Here is a 27,010-nt window from a genome sequence, read left to right as displayed (position 1 = left end):
ACTATCCCAATATGCCAAGGTTGTGGGTTAGATCTCTGGTCAAGGCATATACAAGACCAACCACTAAATTCATAAATAAGTGAAACAAATCACTGTTTCTCTACCTCTCATCAATATCTCCCTTCCTCTCTTTCTCTCTCTAAAATAAATATATAAAAATTTTTAAACATTTTAGAAAATTTTATACATATACACAGCATTCTTTACTATACTTTGTAGACCATCAGTAGGCTTGATATTATTAATACACACCAAAAAGTAGAGGTATCACCTAGAATCCAGAAAATCTTTACTAATGAATGATTGAGAATTAAATCACTAGAGGTGAGTAGATACCAGTAAAAACCTCTGATGATTCTTCTCAGTCTAATCCTCAAATGTTATGTGCCAGAGTTGTATGTTCAGGCTTCTTCCTTCCCACTCAATACAGTTTTCCTTGACTGGTAATCATCCACTCCTTGATTTAAACATCAGATCCATCTGTATGATGGTTTAGACTTCATATTGAGACCACCTTTCTTTCAAGCTTCAACTGTTCTTTGGGTATTTTAACTAGGATATCCTAATGACTCCTTCAACTCAGTATATTTATAACCATATACATTACTTCTGCTTCCCCTCTCCCCCAGATAAATGAAAGCACTCCACTCCTCCTTTGGTACCAATCTTAGTTAAAAGTGTCACTTACCTAGTCAACCAGGTTAGAAACTTGCAGTCATCTTAAACTTTTACTTTCCCTCATTCCCCAAATCTTATTGATTCTGCATGCTTCCTAAAATCTCTTTAGGTGAAATTTCATAACCCTGGGGACAGACAGAAGATTCTACAACTTTCCAGGGAGCAAAACAAAACATAACAGGTTATATACAAAAAGGGTCAGGGACTAGAATAATGACTCTGGCCATGTCAACAGAAATAACACAGGCCAGAAGATAATGAAGCAGAGCCTCCAAATTCCTAGGGTTAAAGATTTTGCAATCAATGGTGAGGCTAAAATAATAATAATGATTTTCAGAAAAGAATGATTCTTAGACATTCATGTATTCAAAGTATTCACCTTTCATGTATTATTTCTCAGGAAAACATTAGATGATATGTTCTACCAAAAGAAGAGAGTTACTGAAAAGTGGAAAACATGGAATCCAGGAAACAGGGTAGCAACACCAGAAAAAGGCAAAGGGGTCCCCTTGATGATGATGACGAATAATAGATATATAGCCATAATAATTTGATATAATAAAAATTGATGTTTATTATATTGGAAAATTGGGGGGGATAGGAAGTGTGTGTGAGGAGTTAGGTTAGCTAAGAGAGCAGTCCCTAGATCCTAAGTCTTTTTCTACACAAGACAGACAAAGATAATATCCTAGACACAGAAAGATCAAGAAATTGCTACCTAAACATTGCATTTAGAAATCTGGAGGCAAATATCAGAAATAATAGCTAAATGAGCTGAATAGCTGCCTGTGGGGATGGGTCCCAGGGGACTGCTCTTTTTCATTGTAAGTCCTGCAGTACTATTTGACTGTTAAGTTTATGTGTATGTAAAACTCTGATAAAAATTAAAAAGAAAAAGGTAAGTAGTCTTTTTAAACATAAAGTGACTATTTTAATCCCACAGGCAAAAGCTCTCAGAGCTAGAAAGAGCTCTTGAGATCTAGTCTCATTTTTAATTTCCCTAATACAATATTTATAATAAAAAGAACATGATGATTTCTCTACTCAAACCAGTTCTCCTTTCCTGCAAAGTATTTTTAAAAAATTGTTTATTTACTTATTTTTAGAGAGAGGGGAAGGGAGGAAGAAAGAGAGGGAGAGAAACATCAATATGTGGTTGCCTCTCGTACACCTGCAACTGGGCACCCAGTCCACAACCTAGGCATGTGCCCTGATGGGAATTCGACGGACGACCCTTTGGTTTGCAGGTAAGGGTTCAGTCCACTGAGCCACACCAGCCAGGGCCCTTTCCTGTAAAGTTTTATCATTCCATGTCTATGATTCCAACGAATGTTCTAAACAAATAATCACACTATAAAAGTAATGAGAAACTGCCCTGGCTGGTGTGGCTCAGTGGATTGAACCTCCCCCTGCAAACCAAAGGGTCTCTGGTTCAATTCTCAGTTGGAGCACATGCCTGAGTTGTGGGCCGGGTCCCCAGTAGGGGGTGCGCAAGAGGCAACCACGCATTGATGTTTCTCTCCCTTTCTCCCTCCCTTCCCCTCTCTCTAAAAATAATAAAATCTTTAAAAACAATAATGAGAAGTGGTTATGTTTACTGGCATATACTCTTTCCTCTCCTCACCCTCCAGATGTCCCATCCAAGGGAGTTAAACATTTAAGATTTGTGGCCCCATTCCAAATATAACACACTTGGTCTATGGATGAATAAAACATGCCAGGCTCTGTCTTTATGATTCTAAGACTGCATGAAACTGAGGAATAGGGTTAGGTCAACCACATACTGAATTAATTCTAGGAGAAGAGAGGTTACAGTGAAAAGTTTTTTCTCATAAAAAATAAATATAAATTTAAGAGTCAAAAGCCAACAATAAAAATAGTTCCTGATAGTCACTTTGCTTAATTACATTACTTGGGGCTATATAAGCAGATGCTTATTTTTTACATTTATTTGCTTTTAGAGAGAGGGGAAGGAGGGGAGAGAGAGAGAGGGAGAGAAACACTGACCTGTGAAAGAAACATTGATCAGTTGCCTCCCACACACCTCCAACCAGGGACCTTTATGCAGGAGACAAATGCTACTACTCAACTCCTACTATAAGATTGCTGACCTAAGAACTCTGTTATGAAACATGTTATGGACATATTCCTGCTCCTAAATGAATGAGGAGGAGACATTTCCACATGTAGTTCACTTTTAAAATCAGATTTACTTTTACCACTGCCTGGATACATGCAATGATTAAATGGTACCTATTGCCTCCTCTAATAAGAATAATACTGAGAAGGTATTTGTTTATAAGAATAGATACAGTGGCTATTCCAAAAGACTCCTTTGAAGTTAATCTCCTTGAATATCAGAAGGTTTTCTACTACATACAAGATCTATTTTTATTATGAAAGCCATGAGCTTTGTAAATTCTTCAAAACTTAAGTTCTCATTTTTCATGGTCATGCCCTTTCCCAATTACTCCACACACTGGGACATCGACTTATCGTTAACAGATCATTAAAAATGACAGATCTGGCAGGTCCTTACACCTGACTTAATCCTGAGTGTAAACTGGGTGTTTTGGGACATGAACGCCCTTTTGGATCACTAGGGTCATATTACTGCACTGAAGCATGGTAATTTACGAATTCTGGGTGAAATCTGAGTTGGTTGTTAAAAATTGATGGTGCTTGGTACTACTGTAGTATGTTCTTTTTTTTTTCTGCTTTTTTGTTTTGGTTTAGAGAGAGAGGGAAAGGGGGAAAGAGGAAGAGGGAGGGAGGGAAGGAGAGACAGACAGACAAACATCAATTTGTTGTTCCACTTATTTATGTATTTATTGGTTGATTCCTGTATGTGCCCTGACTGGGGACTGAACCCACAACCCTGGTGTATTGGGACAATGCTCTAATCAACTGAGCTACCCAGTCAGGTCTGATAGAGTGCTTTTAATACCTGACTTCAGAATGCCAGTTTTCCAATTTGGGGCTAACCAGCTAAAATAAATACTTGTGTTTATGTTTCATTTCTACTTATACACTTTGGAGAAAATGTTTCATTTAAAGAAACAACAAGGGTAAGACAAATCAGATGGCAAATACTCTATTTACCACTATAAAAAATAAACCACATTGCTTTTCTACTCAATTTTCAAGTATAAAAGAACTTTCTGAAACATTTCTTAAGCACTGTCAGCATAAATACCCTCAATCTTTAGAAATCAGTGAATATTTTTGAATGGTACTATGTGCAAAGCATTGTGCTGCTAAATTTATCCAAATCTTGTACTATTTGTTTATGTAATTTCTTAGTTCTTACCATAATAAATTTGACTGCTGTAGGTCAAGAGAATGTAGTCTAGGATATATTTCCTTTAGAACTGAAAGTTGATATTCTCAAGGTCATTAATAATGTTATCTAAAATAATAATTTTGGGTAAATAAAATGTACTCATAAAATACTACACACCTTGCAGGAACCAAACAGGACATACTCAAACAGGTAAAATCTGCTTTTACCTCAACACTGATTCACTTTGAAAGTAGCTTTGCAGTCTACACTTCAAATACAGAGGCTGGCATCTTTTGTTATCAGATAGGAAACACCATGCCTATATTATCCAAAAGTCCATTTTCTCCAAGCATTTGAATTGTCTGTTAAAGAAATATTGAGTTTCTTTGTGTTAATCTAAAATAATATTGAGCTTCAAGAGTTATATTCCAGACTTGTGAAGTTAAAGCTCAAAATATCTCAGAGTTGGAATTTTTGAAAGGCAAAGAATGAAGAAACTGGCCAGGGTTGAGAGGTGTAGCGTGGCACACAACCTATTCTTGTCTGTCCTTGGTTTTCCCACCACCCTGATTACAACATAAGAAAAAGGATCATTTGCAGATGTGAAAAAAAGAAAGCAAGATTTTGAACCAGTATTTTAAAATTAAGCAAAAGTATTTTGAAAATAGTCTCTTGCCTTCTTCTGAAGGATCAGCAGCAATATTTTGCATTGGGAAAAAAAAGAACACATTTCTGAAATGTCTAATGTAGAAAGTAGGTGATTACTAAATTTATTTTTATACAAATATTAAAACCTCTTGATTGCCCTGGCAGGTGTGGCTCAGTGGACTGAGTGCTTGCATGTGAACCAAAGGGTGGCTAGCTTGATTCCTGGTCAGGGCACATGCCTGGGTTGCAGGCCAGGTTCCCTGTTGGGGCATATGAGAGGCAACCACACATTAATGTTTCTCTCCCTCTCTTTCACCCTTTCTCCCCCTCTCTAAAAACAAGTCAATAGAATCTTGAAAAAAAAACTTCTTAATCATATTCCAAATCTTTTGGAATTGCAGAAGAGTATACAGTATAACTATGACAAGATTTTGAATTATGAGCTACACTATACCTACCAATAATATACCACCTTGTCTAGAAGAGTAACTTATTTTTTAACTTACTGACTCTAAACAATTTTCTGATTTACTTTTTTCACTTTAAATAAGAAGTAAAAAAGTGACTAAAATTTTTTACATTGCATGAAATATCCTATTAATTTTTGCTTTTTTTCAGAATTAGCTTTTATATTCATACTTTCCATCTCAAATTCAAATACATCTTGAAGTTAAGTCTATCCAAACAATGTAAATAGATAATCAATTTGTAAGTTATATTATAGAGAACCTCTATTATACAGAGGCCTATTTAAAAAATCTAAATTTACAAATGGCATAAAGTAGGTCCTTGATTCAGTTACTGAACATTCTCAAATTTACCTTCAACATAAAGTAATAAAAGAGACTTAAAATTGGAGGTCTATGCATTGATCAGTATTTTAACTCTGACTGAGAAGTTCCCTAGTGCCTGGACGACATCAAGGAGTATCTATTATATACAGAAATTTTGACTGGGGTCCAGCCACAGACCTTTTTTTACAGTTTCCTGGGATGACTTTGGACTTGGGATATCTACTTTTCTGTGCTATGTGACTGTAGGCAATAATAATTTATTTGACTAAGAAGATTAAAATACTATCAGAACTATCTTTTAAAAAACAAAATAATGTGGAAGAAATAGCTCCCTTCAGGGAAATGAAGTTAGGATGCCCTACCCCAAGTGCTCATTGCAATGTATTTTGGAATGAGACATTCAAATTCTCAACTTTTCATCATCAGATTTTTCTTACTCTATGCCTGCCCATCTCTTTCAAGGAATGCTTTCCTTTTATCTGGCAGATAGTAAATATTAGGGCTTGAGATTAGCAATATAATTTCTTATAACCAAAACAATCCCCCTGTGATCACTTCTTCCAAAGGAGCAATCTACTGTGATGGAAGAATGTGATTTATTTCCAGTAACGTATTTACAAGCAACTTTTCAGGAACATAGCTCTTTTGCTAAGGTAGGAACATCTGTATTTACAACACAGATCTGAAACACCTACATGTTTTTCTGTATAACACAGCATGTTTCTCTTGGCTGAAACAATGTTTTATCTTCATATTTGAGCAGGAATTTATAAATAGGTCGCTCATGGTATTTCAGCCAGAAGAACATTTAGCCATTAGATTTGTTTTAGGGAAAACAGTGAAGTGTAACGGCATAAAATACCATGCTCTTTCTACTTTGGTACATGCACACAAAGTTACCATCTGAAGTCTTCTTTAATTCAGTTTTCAGTTTTTCCTGGTCTTTTACCAGTTTTTTGTTTTGTGCTTCCAAAAGGTGTTCCTCTTCCTTGTTACAGCTTTTCAAGAGCTACGAGAAAAGAGAGTTATAGAAATGAGCTTAGATCGCAATAGCCAGATATTCTTCCAGGAAATGGTTTGAGTAATGTATTTAAAATTATTAGTCTTTATTTTATCCTCTGTCTTTTTAGTATTTTATAATTTTCTGCAATGTAATTTTGCCAACAGAAACTTGGCATTTGGCTAACATACAAATAAATTTCTCCTTACAATGGCTAAAATTTCTAAAATGAAAATAACAAGAGCTTCTTTTTGGGCTATGATTAAAATTATATTTTCAAAAGTATTTACATAGCCCTGGCCAGGGGGCTCAGTTGGTTGGAACATCATCTCATTCACCAAAAGGTTGCGGGTTCAATTCTCAGTCAGGGCACATACCTAGTTGTGGTTTCCATCCCTGGTAGAAGCAAATGGGAGGTGACTGTTCAATGTTTCTCTCTATATAAAATCAATAAACATACTCTTGGGTGAGGATAAAAAAATAAAAGTAAAAAATGAAAATAGAATTTAGGTAAATAATATACATGCCTTTTCATGTATGTAATGCAAATCTAAAGAAAAATCAGTTCTGAGGATATTAATTGGAAGATCCTTATGTTAAAAATAGTGTGAGCTGTCTACTCACTCTATTTTTATAAAGATGAATTTGTAAGAGAAGAATATGTTCTCAGGGTGGAGGTAGGTAAGTACAAAATGGAAGGGCCATCTCTATGCCTGGAAAATTCTATCTAATTTTCATTGATTAGTCCCAAAATTAATTTTATTCCATTAATCCTCTACAATGTTCTTCATATTTTAAAATCTATTCTGGCTTTTTAAAAAAATCTATTTTATTGATTATGCTATTACAGTTGTCCCATTTCCCCCTTCATTCCCCTCTACCCTGCACACCCTTTCTCTCCCACATTTCCCACCTTTAGCTCATGTCCATGTGTCATAAGCTCTTTAGCTTCTACATTTCTCATACTATTCTTGCCTTCCCCCTGTCTATTTTCTACCTACCATCTATACTACTTATTTTCTGTACATCTTCCCCCTTTCTCCTCCTCCCACTCCCCTGTTGCTAACCCTCCATGTGATCTCTATTTCTGTGGTTCTGTTCCTGTTCTAGTTGTTTGCTTAGTTTGTTTTTGTTTTTATTTTAGGTGTGGTTGTTAATAATTGTGAGTTTGCTGTCATTTTACTATACATGTTCTTTATCTTCTTTTTCTTATCTTCTTTTCCTTAAATAAGTCCCTTTAACATTTCATAAAATAAGGGCTTGGTGGTGATGAACTCCTTTCTTTAACCTGACCTTATCTGAGAAGCACTTTACCTGCCCTTCCATTCTAAATGAAAGCTTTGCTGGATAGAGCAATCTTGGATGTAGGTCCTTGCCTTTCATGACTGGGAATACTTCTTTCCAGCTCCTTCTTGCCTGCAAGGTCTCTTTTGAGAAATCAGCTGAATATCTGAGGGGAACTCCTTTGTAGGTTACTGTCCCTTTATCTCTTGCTGCTTCTAGGATTCTCTCCCTCATTTTTACCTTGGCTGCTGTAATTATGATGTGCCTTGGTGTGTTCCTTCTTGGGTCCAACTTCTTTGGGACGCTCTGAGCTTCCTGGACTTCCTGGAAGTCTATTTCCTTTGCCAGAATGGGGAAGTTCTCCTTTATTATTTGTTCAAATAAGTTTTCCACTTGTTGCTCTTCCTCTTCCCCTTCTGGTACCCCTATAATTCGGATGCTGGAACGTTTCAAGATGTCTTGGAGGTTCCTAAGCCTCTCCTCATTTTTTTGAATTCTTATTTCTCCATTCTTTTCTTTTTGGTTGTTTCTTTCTTCCTTCTGGTCCACTCCATTGATTTGAGTCCCCTGGTTTCTTCCAATCGTCATTGGTTCCCTGTGCATTTTCCTTCTTTTCACTTAGTGTAGCCTTCATTTTTTCATCTATTTTGCGACCAAATTCAACCAATTCTGTCAGCATCCTGATCACCAGTGCCTTGAACTGTGCATCTGATAGGCTAGCTATCTCTTGGTTGCTTTGTTGTATTTGCTGTGGGGCTTTGATCTGTTCTTCCGTTTGGCCCATTTTTTTGGTCTTGTTGCACCTATTAAGCAGTGAGGGTCGGGGCTTTAGGTGTTCACCAGGGTAGGTCAACCCAGTCGCTGGGTTGAGGCTGTATGTGTGGGCAGGGTCCGAGAGGGGACAATGGCGCTTGCTCTGCTCTGTCGGATTTCAGTCCCTTCTGTCACTTCCCCCAAGCTAACTGGGCCTTTCTGGTGCTAATTACCTTGTTGGTGGGATTGCGCATGTTCTAGGACCCAGTGGGTCTCTCCAATGAACTGTCCTGTTTGGCTGGGAGTCTCTCCCGGCATCTCAACCCCCACAGGTGTTTCCAATCAGTGCCCTGAGGCTCTATTTCTCAGCACTGGGACCCTGGGTTGCCCAGTCTGTCTTACTGCCCAATTTTGCCTGGTTTATCTGTGCGTGAATGTGGGACTGCCTGGACAGCCAGCTGCCTTGCGCGTAGGGCTTTGCTTCACAGTTGCCGCCTTGCTGGGTCTGCCAGCTGCCTGCGCACCCAGGGTCTGCCTGCCACGGTCTTGGATGCCTTATACGCCTGGTGCCACCGCTTTTTGTGCTGTGACTCCTCTCCCACCCTTCCTACTGGTCTGGATGAATGTGTATATTTTAACTCCTTGGTTGTGTGGCTTCAATACAGTTCAATTTTCTGTCAGATCTGGTTGTTACCTTGTTTCTAAATTGTTGCTGACCTTATTTTGGTTGTGTAAGGAGGCACCGTGTGTCTACCTGTGCCTCCATCATGGCCGGAAGTTCCTAATCTGGCTTTTAAAGTGTTTATTTTATGTTTCCAGCTTATCCTTTCTAGGGAAGAAAAATTAAAGTCTGAATAGTAAAATATTTGCCTAAAATAAAAACATAAATTTCATGATCTGTATGTCTGGGTGGAAATCACCACTGTTAAAAGAATTAAGAAGTTGACATCATAAAGAAATTTTAATAATTTAAGTTACCAAGAAAGGCAAATTAATGTTTAAAAAATAAAGTATGTACACACTGGCATGGGTTATTTGACTAGAATGCAGCAACTTGACAGTGACAGTTTCCATAGGTAAAAAAGCAACACAGGACAATTTAAAACAGACTGACATAGAAAACGGTTTCTTTTGCAGATGGTTCCTCTTCTAATGTAAGCTGGTATATTTAACAAACAAATCGTGCTGAGCACCGACTACATGCAAATATAACAATACTAGGTGTTATAAGTGATACAAATGTAAGAGAAATATGATCTCTGCTCTCAGGTAACTTAGTCTACTGAAAAGGATGAGATAAGAGCACACAAACTATAGCATAATTTCAAATACAGCATTACTGTGTTGCAATAAAGATTAAGCAACTCGAGAGGAATTAAAGCACTAATGAATATATTATATAATCCCAAGAAATTTTTTTAGGAAGTAAGAGGACTGAAGTGCACACTATGACTAAAGAAGCCTATAGTTTCAAAATGTTTTAAAATTTAAAAAATTTAAAGATCAGAAATAAGAAAAAAATATTTCTCCAAATCTCTGTGAATGTCTTGCCTGCTCACATTCAAAACAATCCTAGCTGTTGGTTCACTGAATCCAGTTCCCACAGACTCTCCAGTGATTACCCAAATTGGAAGGGAATCATTGAGTTGCAGGAATGTTTACACTGCTTGAATTATTATGCCATTTACTTAGAAAAGGTGAATTTGTGTTGGTTTTGTAAATATGCTTTCATTACTGCACCTGCAAACTTGTCCAAATTTATTATGTGTAACTTGACAGTGGAGAAAGACCAAGAGTCTTGGAATCTGAAATCCAATAGCTACCAGTTACAATAATGCACGTGTTCACTCTTTCATCTACCTTATCCCATCTTGGTACGTGGCTGGAAAAAAACTAGTAAGAAGTAAAATTCCACTATTGTTGTTATTTAAAACAATTAAAAGTTAACTGGTCTTTCATAGAATTATTTCATCTAATTAACTGAATATCAGAACACAAAAGGGTCTCAGGCACCATCTGCAAGTCATTTTATAGGCTAGTATACAAGAGAAGGTTAAGACTGTGGATTGCAGAGTCAGACTGCTTGGATTAAATCTTAGTTGTCACTTAGCTGGATGATTTTGTGCAAGTCATTTAACATTTTTGTGCCTCCCTTTCTCATGTATCAATTGCAGATAATAACCGTATCAACTTCATGGGGTTGTTGCAAGAATTAATATCTTACTGTGAAGCATGTGAAGTGATACCTGGCACAGTGTTAGCTATTATATTATCTGGACCTTGAGGTCCAGAACATATGAGGTGACTTGCCCTAGGTGACAATGCTAATTATTGGTAGAGTTGGGACCAGCAGCCAAATCTCTTGCATCTCAAGAGTAATATACTTTCCATTAGATAATGTGTCTCTGACAGAGAATGAAGAGGTGTTTTTGCAATTTTATCCTTCCTTAAGTAGTATTTCAACACCCACAAGAATTACATAACTTGAAATAAGTCATCTTTGATATTCTAACCTATGGCCTTTATTGATCAATTAGTTGCAATTTGTTTTTTATTTTTGGGGGGAGGGGGGAAAGATTTTATCATTACAAAGGAAGGTCATACTGAGGGCCTTATAAACTGAAATATATGGTCCCAGGATGTCACAATGGAGAAGTCAAGAGATCATGATTGCAGAAGAGGTCACTGTAAATTGGAGGACATGATCCAGGGGAGGCTGGCCAGGAGTGCAGGAGGCCTGATCAGGACAAGTGAGGGGTGGTGAGGTTACATGGTGAGGGAGAGGACAGCGCCCTTCATGCCTGCTTCTTGTGGCTCTCCAGGTGAGACAAGGCATACCCCCAATGGCAACAGGTGAACCCAAGGGTGATATGGTCCTGAGCTGCTCCTGCGGAGACCTGGAATGGATTTAGGCATGCTGCACCAGGAGCCGCTGGGCCAAGCCAGGTCGGCTCCTCAGCAGTAGCAGTGTCAGTGCAGGCATAGCCCCGTAGCAATTAGGTGCTCTTTGGGCATTGGCAGTATTTATGTCCAACTCACAGACTTTCTCCCCACTGTGTCCTGGTTTTAGCCTAGCATATCTGCGTACCTTTGATGATCTAGGACCACTAATTTGATTAGAGATATGCAGGAAGAAGGACAGCATGGAACCAAAGGAAGAAATTGTGGGGGATCAAAGAATCAGTAGTCATGAAATAAGCTTCCTTGGAATGGTAACTGGTCCTGAAAATAATTCCAAAAATGTTTTGAGGAGGATGCTTTCTTTGAAGGACAATACTAATTTAAGTATATTAATTATGATGTATATGAGAAAAATAATAGTACAAAACCACTTTCCATTTTCTTAGAGCTAAAGAGCAGGAATAAAATAACGAAAGAATTAGAGGGAAAAAGCAGTGTTCTATTTGTAGTTACAACTCCTTAATCTGACATGATGGGCAGAATATTAAATCTAGACAGGCACACGGCGAATCTACAAAGACATGGCTGTGTGCTTCGAGGCTAGCCATCATATTAATCAAAGCTTTGAAGGTTTTGTTTTCTTTTTACCATTAGGAAATGAGATCAAAGGATAGAAAATGAAGCAAAAATATTAATGTACAAAATGAGACTAACTCTGTTGCTGAAATATTCCCCCCCAAAGCAAAAATAACTTATTGGTTGCTTTTACCAACAGCTTGATTTCCCAGACCTATGTTTACTACAAAGGGAAATTTACATGACATCTGTGAATCAATGCCTTTCCAAAACAGAACAAAACAAAACACAAACTGATGCTTATTCTCTAAAGGTTTCCTTAAAAGATGCTGCATACAATCTAAGAAACATTTTTGAATTGTTTCTATAAAGATACCTTTTCGTATGGAAAATAAGGCAGACATCAAAAAAAAGTAAAACAGGGTTTTGAGAAAGTAACCATGATATTATAGCATCCAACAGAATTTTCTGAAATGAATTTTGCCTTATTTAATAGGTTTTGGAAAGCTTTACACTATCCTATATAATAGCTACCTCATTTAGAACTGATGGAAGGTGGTGCTTTGAGTTCTTCTTATAAGAGTCTGGACTTTAGGACTTGGATAAGGATTTATATTCTCTACTGAGGGAGCCAAAACTTTTTACATAAACATAACTTGGTGTAACATATAATTATTTGCATTTCATTAATTCATAATAGGGAAATAATCTTATTGCATTCTTTTAGGAATGTTATCTTCAAGAAAATCTGCTTGATGAATGCTTCCACTGGCTATTTTTATTAAAAAGCAGAATTCTCAAAATATGTGACTTACTATGAACTGAACACACTCAAGTATGAGATCTAAGTACTAAATTTTAAACTTAAGAAAAAAAAAACCCAAATAATTTTGTATCTTTCATTTTTCCATTTGTTCTTTTTATTTAATGGGAAAAGCACCCTCCCTGAATGGCAGGGGTTCAGCAATGGGCTGTCAAAGAAGCATTATCAGCAGCATCACCAAGTTAAAGGTTTTAAATATTGTATAATCATCAATCTACATCAACTATTTTCCTCTGCTTCCTACATAACCATCATTTAAAATAAAACAAAATAAATAAAGCAAAACAGCATTACAAAAATAATTTAACTGAAAAGAAAATGGAAATACAGAGACTTAGTCCTGGCTGGTGTGGCTCAGTTGGTTGGAGCATTGTACTGTGAATGGAAAGGTCCAGGGTTTGATTCTGGTCAGGGCGCATACCTAGGTTTTGGGTCCTGTCCTGGTCAGGGTGCATAAGAAGGGCAATAGATAGATGTTTCTCTCTCACACCAATGTTTCTCTCCCTCTTTTTCTCCCTTCCTTCCCTTTACTCTAAAATCAATAATCATATCCTCAGGTAAGGATTAAAAAAAAGAAATATAGACACTTATAAATACCTGTTTTAGGTTATAAAGTAAAATTAATGGTAATGAATAGATTAAAATTCACATTCCCAGAATACTTTTCTCCTCGAATCACAGAAAGTCCAATGGTATTAATCTACTATGGAGGGAAAGTATGAGAACAAATAAATGTAAAAGATAATAAAATGAAATCACTGATTTGTAGAACAATGTTGCTATTTTTGGTTATTTTCTGCATATAAATTAAGCAAATGCCCTTTTCAATGCTGAAAAATAATATATCATCCTGTGGGAATATCAACAACATTCACACAAATTTTTTAAAAAAAAATTTAAATACCTGTCTTAGTTTCTCATTCTCTTTCATGAATTTTTTGGCAGTTTCATTAGCATCTTCTGCTTGACTTTTAAGTACTCCTTTGTTTGATAGTTCTTTTGCCAACTGAGTAATAAGAGTAACCAGACGTCTCAGCACTCTAAAGAAAAAAAGGTAAAATAAATAGTTATTGATATAACAACATTGCTTTAGGTATGTGTGTGGTGGAGAGAGATGATGGTTAGGGAGAACACATTTTTAAAAAAGATCCAAGTCTTTCAGTCCAAACACACCTGTGACTCATTTGTTTAGAATCTTTGTTAGACTTCCAGTCAAGATGGCAGCATAGGTAAACACAGCTTGCCTCCTGGCACAACCACATCAAAATTACCATTAGATTATAGAACAACCATCACTCAGGATCATCAGAATTCAAGTTGAATGGAACTCTGACAACTATGGAATTAAAGAAATCATATCCATCCATACTGGTAGAAGGGTCAGGGATACGGAATGGGCTGGTTCCAAGTCCACAGGTGGTGGATAAAAATTTGGGATATCTCAGTAGTGAGGAGTCCCAGCCCCACCCCAGGCCTGAAGCCCAGGGTTCCAGTGCCAGGAAGATAAGTACCCATTACTTCTGCCTGCAAAAGGCAGGGGGGATTGAGTCAGTGGAAGAAACTTTAAGAGTCCCAAGCAGTTCATCTTAAGCCAAACACACACAGACTTACTCACATTCACTGCCTCTGAGCTCCAGCACCAGGGTAGTAGCTAGAAAGGCACCAGTGGCATATAGGGAGGAACTACAGTGTCTGGCATCAAGACAAAAGCTAGGGGACAACTATCTCCCAGACAAAAAGGCAGGAAGAGGCCACCGTCCCTTTTCTGAATCTCTCCCCCACACAGCCATGGAGCTGCCAGGTAGGTGCCATATCTGAGACTCCATCAACATGGCTAACACGCTTTGCCCCACCCTGGAGATGCCCTGAGGCTCCATCTGACCCATGTTACAGCTGTTAACAGTGGCTTTTCCATGTGAATGGCTGGTTCTAGTACATGCTTCACAACTTCCTAAATCCTCTCAAACAAGCAACTGCGAGCCTCAGTGAGCCACCAAACTCTGGACCTCTTGCTAAGTGGCCCCAGGGCTAGCACTAGCAGCAGCTATCCTAGATTCACAGCTTGGGTTTGCCTAGGAATCTCCAAGCCCAGCACAAGTAGCAGCCATCTCAGATTGTTTTATAGCTCAGACAGGGATGCCCCAGGCAAAACAAGGTGGGGGCTGACCTTGGCCTACACCACCTGGGAAATCCCAGGGCCTGTGCTCCCAGGGGACAGCTACAAATCATGTTGGAGCATCACTACCTGTCACTGAACACCTGATCCTCTATGGAGGGCAGAGGTTGGTGGTCAGTGGTCACAGCTAGTCCTTGAAGCTGACGTGTCTGGGAAAATTCCTCCCATTCACCTGCCAAAAGAAACCAAGGCTCAACTACAAGAGAAGGGTGCATTTAGCCCACATGAAGCACACACCTTGAGTACCGAGCTTGGGAGATAGGGGAGGCTATGCCACTGGACACTGTAGGACACCTACTGTATTAGGCCACACTACCAAGACAGGAAGCCACATCAGCTCCACCTAATATATAGAAACAAACACAGGGAGGCTGCCAAAATGAGGACACAAAGAAACATGGCCCAATTGAAAAAACAGATCAAAACTCCAGAAAAAGAACTAAATGAAAGGGAGATGAGCAATCTATCAGATGCAGTTGGTTATGCAAAACGCTGGTTATAAGGACGCTCAAGGAACTTAGTGAATAACTCAACAGCATAAAAAAGATCCAGTCAGAAATGAATGCTACATCAATTTAAATAAAGAACAATTTACAGAGAAACAACAGTAAAGTGAATGAAGCCGAGAATCAAATCAATGATTTGGAACATAAGGAAGAAAAATAAAACCAATTATGATAACAGGAAGAAAAAAAGAATCTAAAAAATTGAGGATAGTGTAAGCAGCCTCTAGGGACAACTTCAAGCTTTCCAACATTCACATTGTAGGTAGGGATGCCAGAAGGAGAAGAGAAAGAGCAAGAAATTGGAAATCTATTTGAATAATAATGAAAGAAAACTTCCCTAACTTGGTGAAGGAACTAGACATGCAAGTCCAGGAAGCACATATAGTCCCAAACAAGATGGATGCAAAGAGACTCACTCCAAGACACATCACAATTAAAATGCCAAAGTTTAAGATAAAGAGCAGCAAGAGAAAAGCAGACAGTTACTTACAGGGGGAGTCCTCATAAGACTCTCAGCTGATTTCTCAAAAGAAACTCTGCAGGCTAGAGGCGATTGGCAAGGAATATTCAGTCATGAAAAGCAGACAGCTACAGCCAGCCAAGATTGCTTTACTCAGCAAGGATATCATTTAGAATTGAATGGTAGATAAATGGCTTCCCAGATAAGAAAAAACCAAAGGAATTCATCGTTACCAAACCACTATTATATGAAATGTTAATGGGATTTATTTAAGAAAATGAAGATCAAAACTATGAACAATAAAATGGCAACAAATACAAATCAACAATTGAATATAAAAAAACAAACTAAGAAAACAAGATGAACAGAGACAGAATCATGGATATGGAGAACATTTTGATGGTTGCAAGATGGGAGGGGGGTATTGGGGAATGGATGAATAGGTGAAGGATTAAGAAGTACAAATAGGTAGTAACACAATGGCCATGGGGATGTTTAAGTACAGTGTAGGAAATGGAATAGCCAAAGAGTTTATGTGCATTAACCATGGACATGAACAATGGTGTGTGGGGACTGCCTGAGGGAGTGGGGGTTGCTGGGCAGAGAGGGGTAAAAGGGAAAATTGGGGCAACTGTAATAGCATAATCAATAATAAATAATAAAAAAAAGAATCTTTGTTAGAAAACTAGCATTTGAAATACAGGTCCAATAGTACTTACTAATTTAATGTTTTTCTTTGTAGATGCCTCCAGCCAAGAGGAGAAGAAAGAGAATTTCATACAGGGTGGCAGGGCCAGTAAGAGAAATCTTTTTTACCCCCAGTTCAAACTTTGCTATTTAAAGAGCAGTGTATGAGGCTGGTCAAGCCCCCAAACTGCTCACACACATGTGTTTGTGGGTAACTTTTATTGTTATTAGTAGTAATTAGTATCTTCAATTACTCATTCAACAGATATCTTCTAAGGAGTTGCTAAGTGTTAAGTATTGTTTCAGATATTGGGGACATAGGAAGAAACAAGACAAAGTCCCTGTTCTCAAATAGTTTAGGTTGTAGTTGGAGAGGCAAGAGTTAAAACAGTATTTAATTATAAGCATGGATAATGCTTGAAAGAAAATATCATATTTTGTTGTGTACAATGCATACTTTTTTGCCCAAATTTTTGAGGGAAAAATAAGGTTGTGCATTATACATGGGTAGTACCTGAAAGACCTTGCATCTGTTCTTGTATCTTATAATTGTATGTTACATAAAATTTCATGTACCATATGTTCAAAAATAAATACTAAAATTCTTTTATAATACAAAAAACAAGTATCTAAATATAAACGAATAAATAATTGAATTAAAAATTAAAATGAAAGATTTTTTTCCTGAAAGTTTGGGCCAAAAACATGGGTGTGCACTATGAACAGCAGCACATTATACACGACAAAATACAGTATGTATATATTCTATAGGAGAGTACAAGAGGATACCTATCTACTTTGAGGGGAATGGTGGTCACAGAAGGCTTCCCTGGGAAAGATGCTGAATGATGAAAAGTTAGCCAGGGAAAGAGGAAAGAGTGTTCTGGCAGAAGGAAAAGCAGGTATGAAGATCCTGAAGTAGTCAGGAGCTAATTATACAATTGGAACTTAATAAATATTTGTTACAAGAATGAATGAATGCCTGGCCAGGTAGCTCAGTTGGTTAGAGCATCATCCCAATATGCCAAGGTTGGAGGTTTGATACCGAGTCAGGGCACATTTGAATGAATAAGTAAGTGGAACAAATTGATGTTTCTCTCCCTCCCCCACATCCCCTGTCTAAAATCAATAAATATTTTTTAAAAGAATGAATGAATGAATAGTGGAGTAGGAATGTGGTGTACTTGTCAGCAAAGAGTATGAAACAAGGCTCCAGATAGAAGCAGGGGTGATCATGCAGAGCTTATTAACTTTTCAAACCTACAATCTGTAACTATTGCTTGTTAGTTGGGAATATAGCCTGGGTTCTTTTATGCAGACATTAGTATAATTAATATTACAGGAAAAAAAATCTATAGTTTAGGTTAAAAAATAAGAAACAAATTGTTTTCAAATGTGTGTATGTGTTTTACTTACAGCCAAAAAAATAATGAAAATCCAGAAATGTAAAGATTTCTTTGAGACCTAAAAAGTTTCATCTGTGTATGTTCATGGGCACCAGGTCTGCTGGGTAAGCTCTTTTCAACAGTAGTAACAGAGGAATATTTCCTTACTTCCCTCACAGCATCTGTTAGAGAAAAGAGAACACATTACTTTTGGCTTGTAAGAATATAAAATTATTATTAAAATGGAAAGCAGTTATAGAGTAACTGATATAACTTTAAAATAATGGACTTTAGGCAGGACTTTTCCTCTAAGTACTTGAGAGGATACTGTGCTCAAAATGGATGATCTGTACTCACCATTTTTGTTTTCACTGTTCATCTAGTACTCACCATCATTTACTGTCTCATCTCCAGCTACACTGCAAACTACTATCTTTTACTCTATATCCTTAATAGGGTGACTACATTTTAACCTATTAACAATAACACATAGGCCATATCCCATTACAATAAATTCTGAGAGACTATCCTATTTCTCTTACTGTACTAGTATTTTATTGTGTCTATCATTTTGTTGATGGTTTCCTTTGCTTTGCAGAACCTTTTTAGTTTGATATAGCCCTACTTGTTGATTTTTGCCATTGTTGCCTTTGTTTTTGGTGTGAACTTCAAAAAAATCATTGCCAAGACCCATTACCACCTATGTTTTCTTCTAGTTTTGTGGTTTCAGGTCTTAAGTTCAAGTCTCCAATCCATTCTGAGTTAATCTTACATTCAAGATTACTTTGTATTAGTTCCAAGTGTACATTAAGTTAATTTTTGTATTGTGTAAGACTGTAGTCAAGTTTTCCCAACATCATTTACTGAAGAGACTGTCTTTTCTCACTGTATATTCTTGGCTCTTCTATCAAAAATTAACTGAATATGTGTGGTTTTATTTCTGGGCTCTCTATTGTGCTCTATTGATATATGTGTGTTTTTATGCCAATACGATACTGTTTATATATTAAAAAATTGTATTGATTATGTTATTATAGTTGTCTGAATTTTTTCCCCTTTGCCCCCCTTCACCCAGTACCCCTTACTCCCTTAAGCAATCCCCACACCATTGTTAATGTCAATGGGTCATGCATGTATTCTTTGGCTACTTCATTTCCTACACTACACTTTACATCCCCATGCCTATTCTGTAACTACCAATTTGTACCTCTTAAACCCCTTACTTCTTCACCCATTCCCCCAAATACCATACTGTTTTGATTATTACTATAACTTTGTAATATAGTTTGAAATCAGGGAGCATGATGCCTCCAACTTTGTCCTTTCTCATGACTGCTTTGGTTATTTGGGGTCTTCTGTGGTTTCATACGAAGGATTGTTTATTCTATTTCTGTAAAAAAATGCCACTGGAATTTTGATAGGGATTGTACTGAATGTGCAGGTTACTTTGGGTAGCATAAGCATTTTAACAATATTAATTTTCCAATCTATAAGCACAGAATATCTTTCCTATTATGCAATTTCTTTCATCAATGTCATAGTTTTCAGTGTACAGGTTTTTCACCTTTTTGGTTAAATTTACTCCTAGGTATTTTATTCTTTTTAATATGATTATAAATGAGGTTTTCTTAATTTCTCTTTCTGATAGTTTGTTATTAGCATATAAAAATGCAGATTTCTGAGTATTGATGTATCCTGTAATTTTACTGAATTCACTTATTAACTCACCAGTCTTTTCTAGGAAGCCTTAGAGATTTTTAATCAATGTAGCTATAGATTTCTGTATCACATGATCTGGAATAGTGACAGTTTTACTTCCTTTCTAACTTGGATGCCTTTTGTTTCTTTTTCTTGCTTAACTGTTCTGGCTAGGACTTCCAATACTAGGAATACAAATGGTGAAATTGTGTATCCTTGTTTGGTTCCTGGTCTTAGAGGAAAAGCTTTCAGCTTTTCATTGTTGAATATGATATTAGTTGGGGGCTTGTCATATATGGCTTTTATTATGTTGAGGTGCATTCCCTCTATAAAAAGTATGTTTAGAGTTTTTATCATAAATGGATGTCAAATATTTTTAAATGCTTTTTCAGCATCTATTGAGATGATCATATAATTTTTATGACTAACCTTTTAGAAAAAATCATGAATAAATATTCTTAAGGTAGCAAAAATTCACTGATTATAACTCTTCTTTTTCTAATAAACATTCAAGGCTGTAAATATCCTCTAAACAGCACTTTATTGCTTAATTATCTAAAAAATTTTTGTACAGTGTTTTCATTATTACTCAGTTAAAATATTTTCTCTTTTGCCTTTGAGTACTTCTATGACCCATGCATTATTGACAAGTGTCTTATCTAATTTCCAAACATGTGGGGTTGTTTCAGGTATGTTATTGAATTCTCTTTTATATACTTTGCATGATTTCAATTCTTTTGTAACTTATTGAGACTTATATTTATGTGCCAGAATATAGTGTATCTTTGTGAACAGAGTATAGTGTCTACAGGTGTTTTCAGAGACTTGCTTTTTACACTTTTTAAGGCTAGTCTGTTTTGATTTTAATTTTAGTTAAATTCCTAATTCCTGGGACACAATAACTTCTCTATTCTGAAAAAGCAATCTTCTGTGATTTTAGTAGAAAGGTCAAATGTCTTTACCATGGCCATCAAACGTGACGGGAGTTGAAACTCTAAACTGTTTCTTTTTTGGTGGGCAGCATCTAAATCCACTCAGTTCTTTTAGCGTTCTAACTGCTGCTTTCCACAGAACTCTTTGCAATCTCCCTTATAGATCCAGGTTCAAGATTCAACCAAGGATTTGAGGTGAATTTTTATGCAGATTTTGGGGTTCACTTTATGATGCTTTCTCTATTTTTGGATATTTCCCTTTAATTACCAGCCTCTCTGACCTTTGACCCCTTTAAGCCAGTAATACTGTGGCTTTCCACTTTGAGGTCTATGTGACCATGCCACACGGCTGAGAACTGTCCTTAGAGGAAGAGCTATGTAAATAAAATCACACTCTGCGTGATTCCCTACTTTCAAGGTTTGACTAGACTCCAGTTTCCATCTACTTTTGGTTGCTCTCCTAAGCCTTCAAATACTTTTTTTTTCTTATTTTGTCCAGGGTACATAATTGTTATCACAGGAGGATTAATCTAATACAGGCTATCTTGCCATTTGTCTTTAAAAAATTTATTACTTTAAAAAATCTATTGAGGCGAAAACTTCCAATACCTCAGTGAAGTAGATGTTACTACCCTCTTCTGAAATGTAAACACTGAGGCTTAAAAAGTAAGTCCCTATCTACCTGCCTTTACTCATCCACTGTTAAAGTTCCTGCAGTAATCATCCATGACTTCCCTACACCCTGGGAATTATGTACTCTGCCCACAGATGTAGGCTACAGGCAGCAGTCATGACTGTGTCATAGCTTACCAGACAAGGGCTGCATACCTGGTGCTAGCTGGCTCATTTTTTTCCTTAGAATTGGGATTCAGAATTGGCTAATTAATCCTTGCATATGGCTGGAGTGATTAATACTTGGCAGCTGTGTGGTGGCCATTTTCTGCTTTGGGAATAGACTGAGAGTCCATGGAAATGATGAAGAATCAAGTAGACCGAGAGAGAGATGCAGGGACACAAAAGGGCACTTTAGGGACTATTAGTTCCTCGCTGGAATTTGGCTTACTTCCTTCCCTGGGCTGCTCTAAAACAGCCTCATATTTTATTATAAATTCCTCCTTCTTGCTCAAGTGAGTTCAAGTTTGTTCCTGATAGATATAACCAAAACTGTGACTAAAGTTCTCCTTCCTTATACGGGTGGGGTGTGTGGCAGTTTTCAGTAGAAATTCTTGTGATAATTTTAGAGTTAGATCTTGAAACACTTTAGAGCTAGAAAAAGCTGCAGAAATGATCTTCTCTCCTGTGACTTTGCCAATAGATAAATCAAACTCACAGGAAACGCCATTCCAGAAGTCATTTAGTTAGCTGGTGGCAAAGCAGGACTGCTTTCCTTATTCTTCACTCATTTAGTGTTATTACTTATAAGGCTGGAGATTAAGTTGATAACATTAACAATAATGTACCAGGAGACAAATATTGACATTTTTGGATGAGGCAGAAACCCATTCACACCCTGATACAATTACCTACTCACACCCTCTCACACCAGTTGGTCCCAGTTTTATAAAGAGGATTCCATTTCAGAGGTTGATGTTATGGAACATGGGAAACATTTTCTCACAAAATAGTGGCACACATGGTGGCTATGGTTACAGGCTGGCCCTTGTAAAACTTAACCTACAATACAACAGCTCTTAGGGATTCTGAGGTAAAGCATATTCTGCAATGTGTATTAAAAGCTGAAGTGTCAAAAAGTAGCTGGGTGATCAGGCAAGATACTTAATTTTCTAAGTTCAGCTACTTCTTCTAAAATATATAATTATTTAGACTTATGGAATTTCTGCTTTGACAAGAAACTTAAGGGTTTAATTCTAATATCTAAGATACTTGTTATCATAAAAATTTCAAACATGCTGAAAAACTAGTATAATAAACACCCATATTTCTACCACCTAGATTCAATAATTGCTAACTTTTCCCTGTGTTTGCTTTATCTGTCTTAATTTTTTAACCATTTGAAAGTGAGTTGAAAATATCATGACACTTGTAATATGTTAGCATGCAGCTCCTAGGAATAAGGACATATTCCTATAGAACAGGTGTTGGTAAACTTTTTTAGTAAGAGGGCAGATAGTAAATGTTTTTGGTCACACGGTGTGTCTGCTGCAACTGTGTCACTCTGTAGCTGTCCATGCAAACATGTATAGATGACACATAAACAAATGGGTGTGGTTATGCTCCACTAAAACTTTAATTTCCAAAATTGGCATTTGATTTGCAGGCCACAGCTATGTAACAACACTGTTATCACAACTAAGGTTAACAAAAAAAATTCCCTAATATTCTCTAACAACCAGTCCATATTCAGTTTTTTTCAGTAGTCCCCAAATATCTGTGTCGTAATTGTTTTTAAACCTGCACCTAAGAGTCCCTTTGAGGGCCTAATCATTCTATTCCTCTATGCCTCCCTAACAGCTAAGCCCCTGGTGCCTAGGATGCCACAGTAACAAAGGACTGTATGTATAACTGGTAACACTGAAAAGTGGGCTCTACATTGGTTTATTTAAATTTTAAAACAACTTAAAAGAGGTTAAGAACAACAAATTTCTGTTGAAATTTATGCTTTGAATATATAATAGTAATATCTATTAACTATATACATATATCAGTATTTGCTCTATATATTATTCATATACTATACAAAGTCAACTGTATATCAATAGCAACATTAACTTAATTTAAAAAATTCATTAATAAATAAAAACTAGAGTAAGCTTATTCAAAGTAGGCATCTATTACTCTAGTACTTACCTAGAAACAGAACAATCAATAGGACTATAATAGTAAGAAAAGCCTTGTTCCAAAAGGTTGCAATTTTACCCCAGATATTAAATGAAAAAATCTTCTGCCATCTGTAAAGCAATACAATTACATTAGGTATAAAAAAAATTGAAAGAATATTTTGAAATACTTTCTGAATACTGAATTGATATTTTGGTTATTGTGTAGTGAGTAATAAGAATTACAGAAATTTAATTTATGTCATATCAGAGAGTTACTAATTTATAAAAGAGTTTCATGAAATGAAGAACACTTCTCTCAAATTTAATAATAACCTGACATTTCATTACCTTCTCTCCAGAAGCTTAAATATTCTACAGTGAAAGTAACTTAAAGGCAAGATACATGATCAAAATCTTAAAAAGGAATTCTCATAGTAAAATGTTATATGGCTGATAGAAGCTATCATTTTATGTCTTTTTCCTAATCAGGGTAATAACAGGGAAACAACAAATATTGGCCCTAAATTAGCAATATTTGAGTAGTGGGCCCAACCCCCTCAGCTATTTATTTTATGTAGCACAATTTTAACATTTACTCCAAGTAAAAGTGTTTCCTCTCTTTTACCATGGATTTTTAAAATCACTGATATATTATATACACATGACAAAATGTAAGACTCTTAAATATATGACTTGAAGAGTATATGTACGTATGTGTATGTACCTATGTAGTTACCATGATCAAGATGTGAACACAGAGGAAATAAAATTGGAAAGTAAATAGTCTATAATGGATGAATTAAAAGGTATAAACAAAGACAGGGGTAAAAATGTATGGCTTATAAATGCCAAAGACTGATGAAGTAACTCATTACACAACTCAAAAGGTAACAAACTTTGCGCAAGGGCATTTAAAATGAAAACATTAACTGAGTAATAAGCACTTAAATAAACTTCAAACACAACTTCAAAAAACTTAAAAGATTATGACAAATTATTAGCTAATAAGTTTTGGAAACAACTGTAAATAATAACTTGAATTTTGAGGGGAGAGGAAGATTGACATAAGATAAATTGATTTCTTTTGTCTCTATGCTTCCAATTCCAAGGGCATTTAGATTTTACATTATAAAAATTTTATATTTTTTGAAAGAGAACATAAGTGGCAATCAAGGTCCAAATGTAGATTTACATTTCAAGGGCCAGTACAAAACAAAACACAAGAGACACCCTGCAGAGAACAACAAGCAGTTTATATTAACACTAAATTCAAGGAAGAGCTAATAATAGCTACCATATATTGAGTCCTTACTATACATTTTAAGCTTTTTATATGTTTTAGCTAATTTAATCACCACAACCACTCTGTGAGGTAGATATGAATATTACCTCCATTTTACAAATGGGAGAACTGACTAGAGATGGTGAAAACTTGCAGAGGGTTGCACAGTAAAATGCACAGTAAGGCTACAAACCCAGGCAGTCTGACCTCTGACCTCTCAGCATGCGCCTAACCAGTTGGTTTTGTGAGACAAAAATAGAGAGCCAAATAAAAAAGACTAAAAGCTCTTCTTTGAAGATTATGGTGATACACATATAAAAGATAAAAAGATGGAGATACACACAGTAGGGCATATTATAAATGATATATATATAAACACACAAATATACCATATTTTCTCATGTATATTATATAAACATAATATAAATATGAACACATCTATCCAATAGCTACTTGATCAGAATAGGGAAAAAATTTATTTGGCAGGAAGAAAAATAACTTATTGATCATTTTGATGGAGAAAAGTTAATGGATCATTTTGATAGAGAAAAAGTAGACAGACTAAAAATATTTTTTGCAAGTCCTTGCAAGTATTACCAAAAACCTAAACAGGGTATTATTGAGGATGAGAAACAAATCAAGGCGCTGAGAAGTAAGTAGAGGGATGGAGTAGAAAGAGCACTAACCCGAAAGCAAGATTCTTGTCTGGAATCTGCCATTAATCAGTTACTTGACCTTAGACCATTTTCCCTATAGAATGAGTGGGTTGGATACAATGATCTTTAAGCTCCTTTCCTACAGTATCATTCAATTTTTTTTTTGTCTTGATCAAGGAAGAAAAAAATGATACCACTGATGGACAAAGACAGAAATGAGTAGAAATCCAGGTAGGAAAGAAGCAAGCTAAGAGTTGTGAAAGACTATTTGAACCCTGAGCCAAAGTAAAAGCTTTTGTATATCTCTTTCATGGGCTCCTAGTAAACTTCAGTGGGTTATCTGTAGGCATTTATGCAAGATTTTCTTTTACGCCATGCGTATGAACAAAAGTCATGTAACATTTTTATTACAAGTGTATTTCACCATTCACACAAGCAAGTTTCTGGATCTAAAATTGAACTCCCGTTAAGTGGATTATCACAGGGGTAAAGTGAGCCAATATTTCAATTAAATTACTTAATACTTAAAGACCTAAGGAACTAATGCTAATGTCTGGCTCTGATACTTTCCATAATCAGCACCTTTAACCTATATTCATTAATTCTGTGTGTGGGGAACAGTAGTAAAATTACCATTAATGAAACAATTTCTTGTTTAGATAGGCCAACACTAAGAATTACTTACTGGCTTAAGTTTCTAAATTGTCCTTTCACTGCCCCAGTGAAACATTTCTGCCTCCATGCTAGGCTGTAACCATCTTTATCTATCCACCTTCACTTAGTTCACTGTTCCAAATCAGGGCAATAAAACAAAGGTAAAACCTGATGACAAGGCAGATGTTAAAACCATAACCTTTATTCTACCCGTAATTAAAAGAAACAAAGGACTTGCCATTTCCTTTTTTGGGGGGGGGGGAGTTAATTTGTACATTTAACAAAAAGTTTTATAAACAGTGATATTTTAATGTTGTCATTATATATTACTTTGTTAGTGGCTTTATTTTTTTAACTGCATCTTTTATATAATCAGCACTCAAAACTTTCAAATTTTAAGAAAACGTTTTCTGTATCACACTAAACGGCATAAAGGAGCTAGTCATATACTTATTATTGTAACAATTTGGCGTTTTCCTACCTCTGAGGAGGAATAAAAGGTAGACAGAAGATTAAAATGAGTCCTATTTCAGCATAAAGAAAGGTTGCAACTGCCGCCCATTGGAATGTCATTTTTTTTCTCTTCACACCTAAATAGAGAAACACTTGTTTTACTTTATTGCCGTTCAAAGAAAATTGGGTATAACCCCCGGGTCGCCAATGTTTTCATCCAGGGGGTTTACGAAGTCCGACGTCCCAGTAACTGCACGCGCCCGTCCAGGAAAGCAAGGGAAGGGAAGGAAAAGAAAGGGTTAAGGGTGGGTCGGGAGACCGGCGTCAACACCTCCCCGGCCCAGCCCTGAGCTGCTGGGAGGGCCGCCTGTGTAGCACACGGTTTTTCCGCCAGCTTTGCGGCGACTTTTGCGTAACGCCAGCCTCTACTAACTTCCGCGCCCAGAGACCCTAGTGCGCAGCAGGCCCTAGATCGACGGGTCGGGGACAGGCCCAACCCGGGAGAAGGCGGCGACCCCGCGGCCCCCCTTGGATCTCGCCGGGCCTTACCCCGCTTGAAGCGGCCGGGCTCCCCGCGTTGCTCTGGGCCGGCGACGCGCGA

General features: G+C 36.7%; 1 protein-coding gene and 1 non-coding gene across 2 annotated transcripts in view; both read right to left on the bottom strand.

Annotated features, from left to right (window-relative positions):
* The window catches only part of LOC114508179 (B-cell receptor-associated protein 29), a 48,690-nt gene extending 21,680 nt beyond the window's left edge, over positions 1–27,010 (bottom strand). Inside the window, exons 1-6 of the mRNA XM_028526188.2 lie at positions 26,959–27,010; positions 26,438–26,546; positions 23,393–23,493; positions 17,986–18,136; positions 13,645–13,780; positions 6,304–6,412 (exon numbers count right to left, since the gene is read on the bottom strand). Of these exons, the coding sequence (XP_028381989.1) occupies positions 6,304–6,412; positions 13,645–13,780; positions 17,986–18,136; positions 23,393–23,493; positions 26,438–26,529 (589 nt within the window). The 5' untranslated portion in view covers positions 26,530–26,546; positions 26,959–27,010. The remainder of the gene's footprint in view (positions 1–6,303; positions 6,413–13,644; positions 13,781–17,985; positions 18,137–23,392; positions 23,494–26,437; positions 26,547–26,958) is intronic.
* LOC114508279 lies at positions 2,739–2,868 on the bottom strand. Its single transcript, XR_003685523.1, has one exon. It is a non-coding gene; the product is annotated as a small nucleolar RNA U109 (small nucleolar RNA).

Source organism: Phyllostomus discolor, chromosome 10 (assembly GCF_004126475.2).
Source record: "Phyllostomus discolor isolate MPI-MPIP mPhyDis1 chromosome 10, mPhyDis1.pri.v3, whole genome shotgun sequence".
In the NCBI taxonomy this organism is placed as follows: Eukaryota; Metazoa; Chordata; class Mammalia; order Chiroptera; family Phyllostomidae; genus Phyllostomus; species Phyllostomus discolor.
This window is presented reverse-complemented; position numbering and strand designations above follow the sequence as displayed.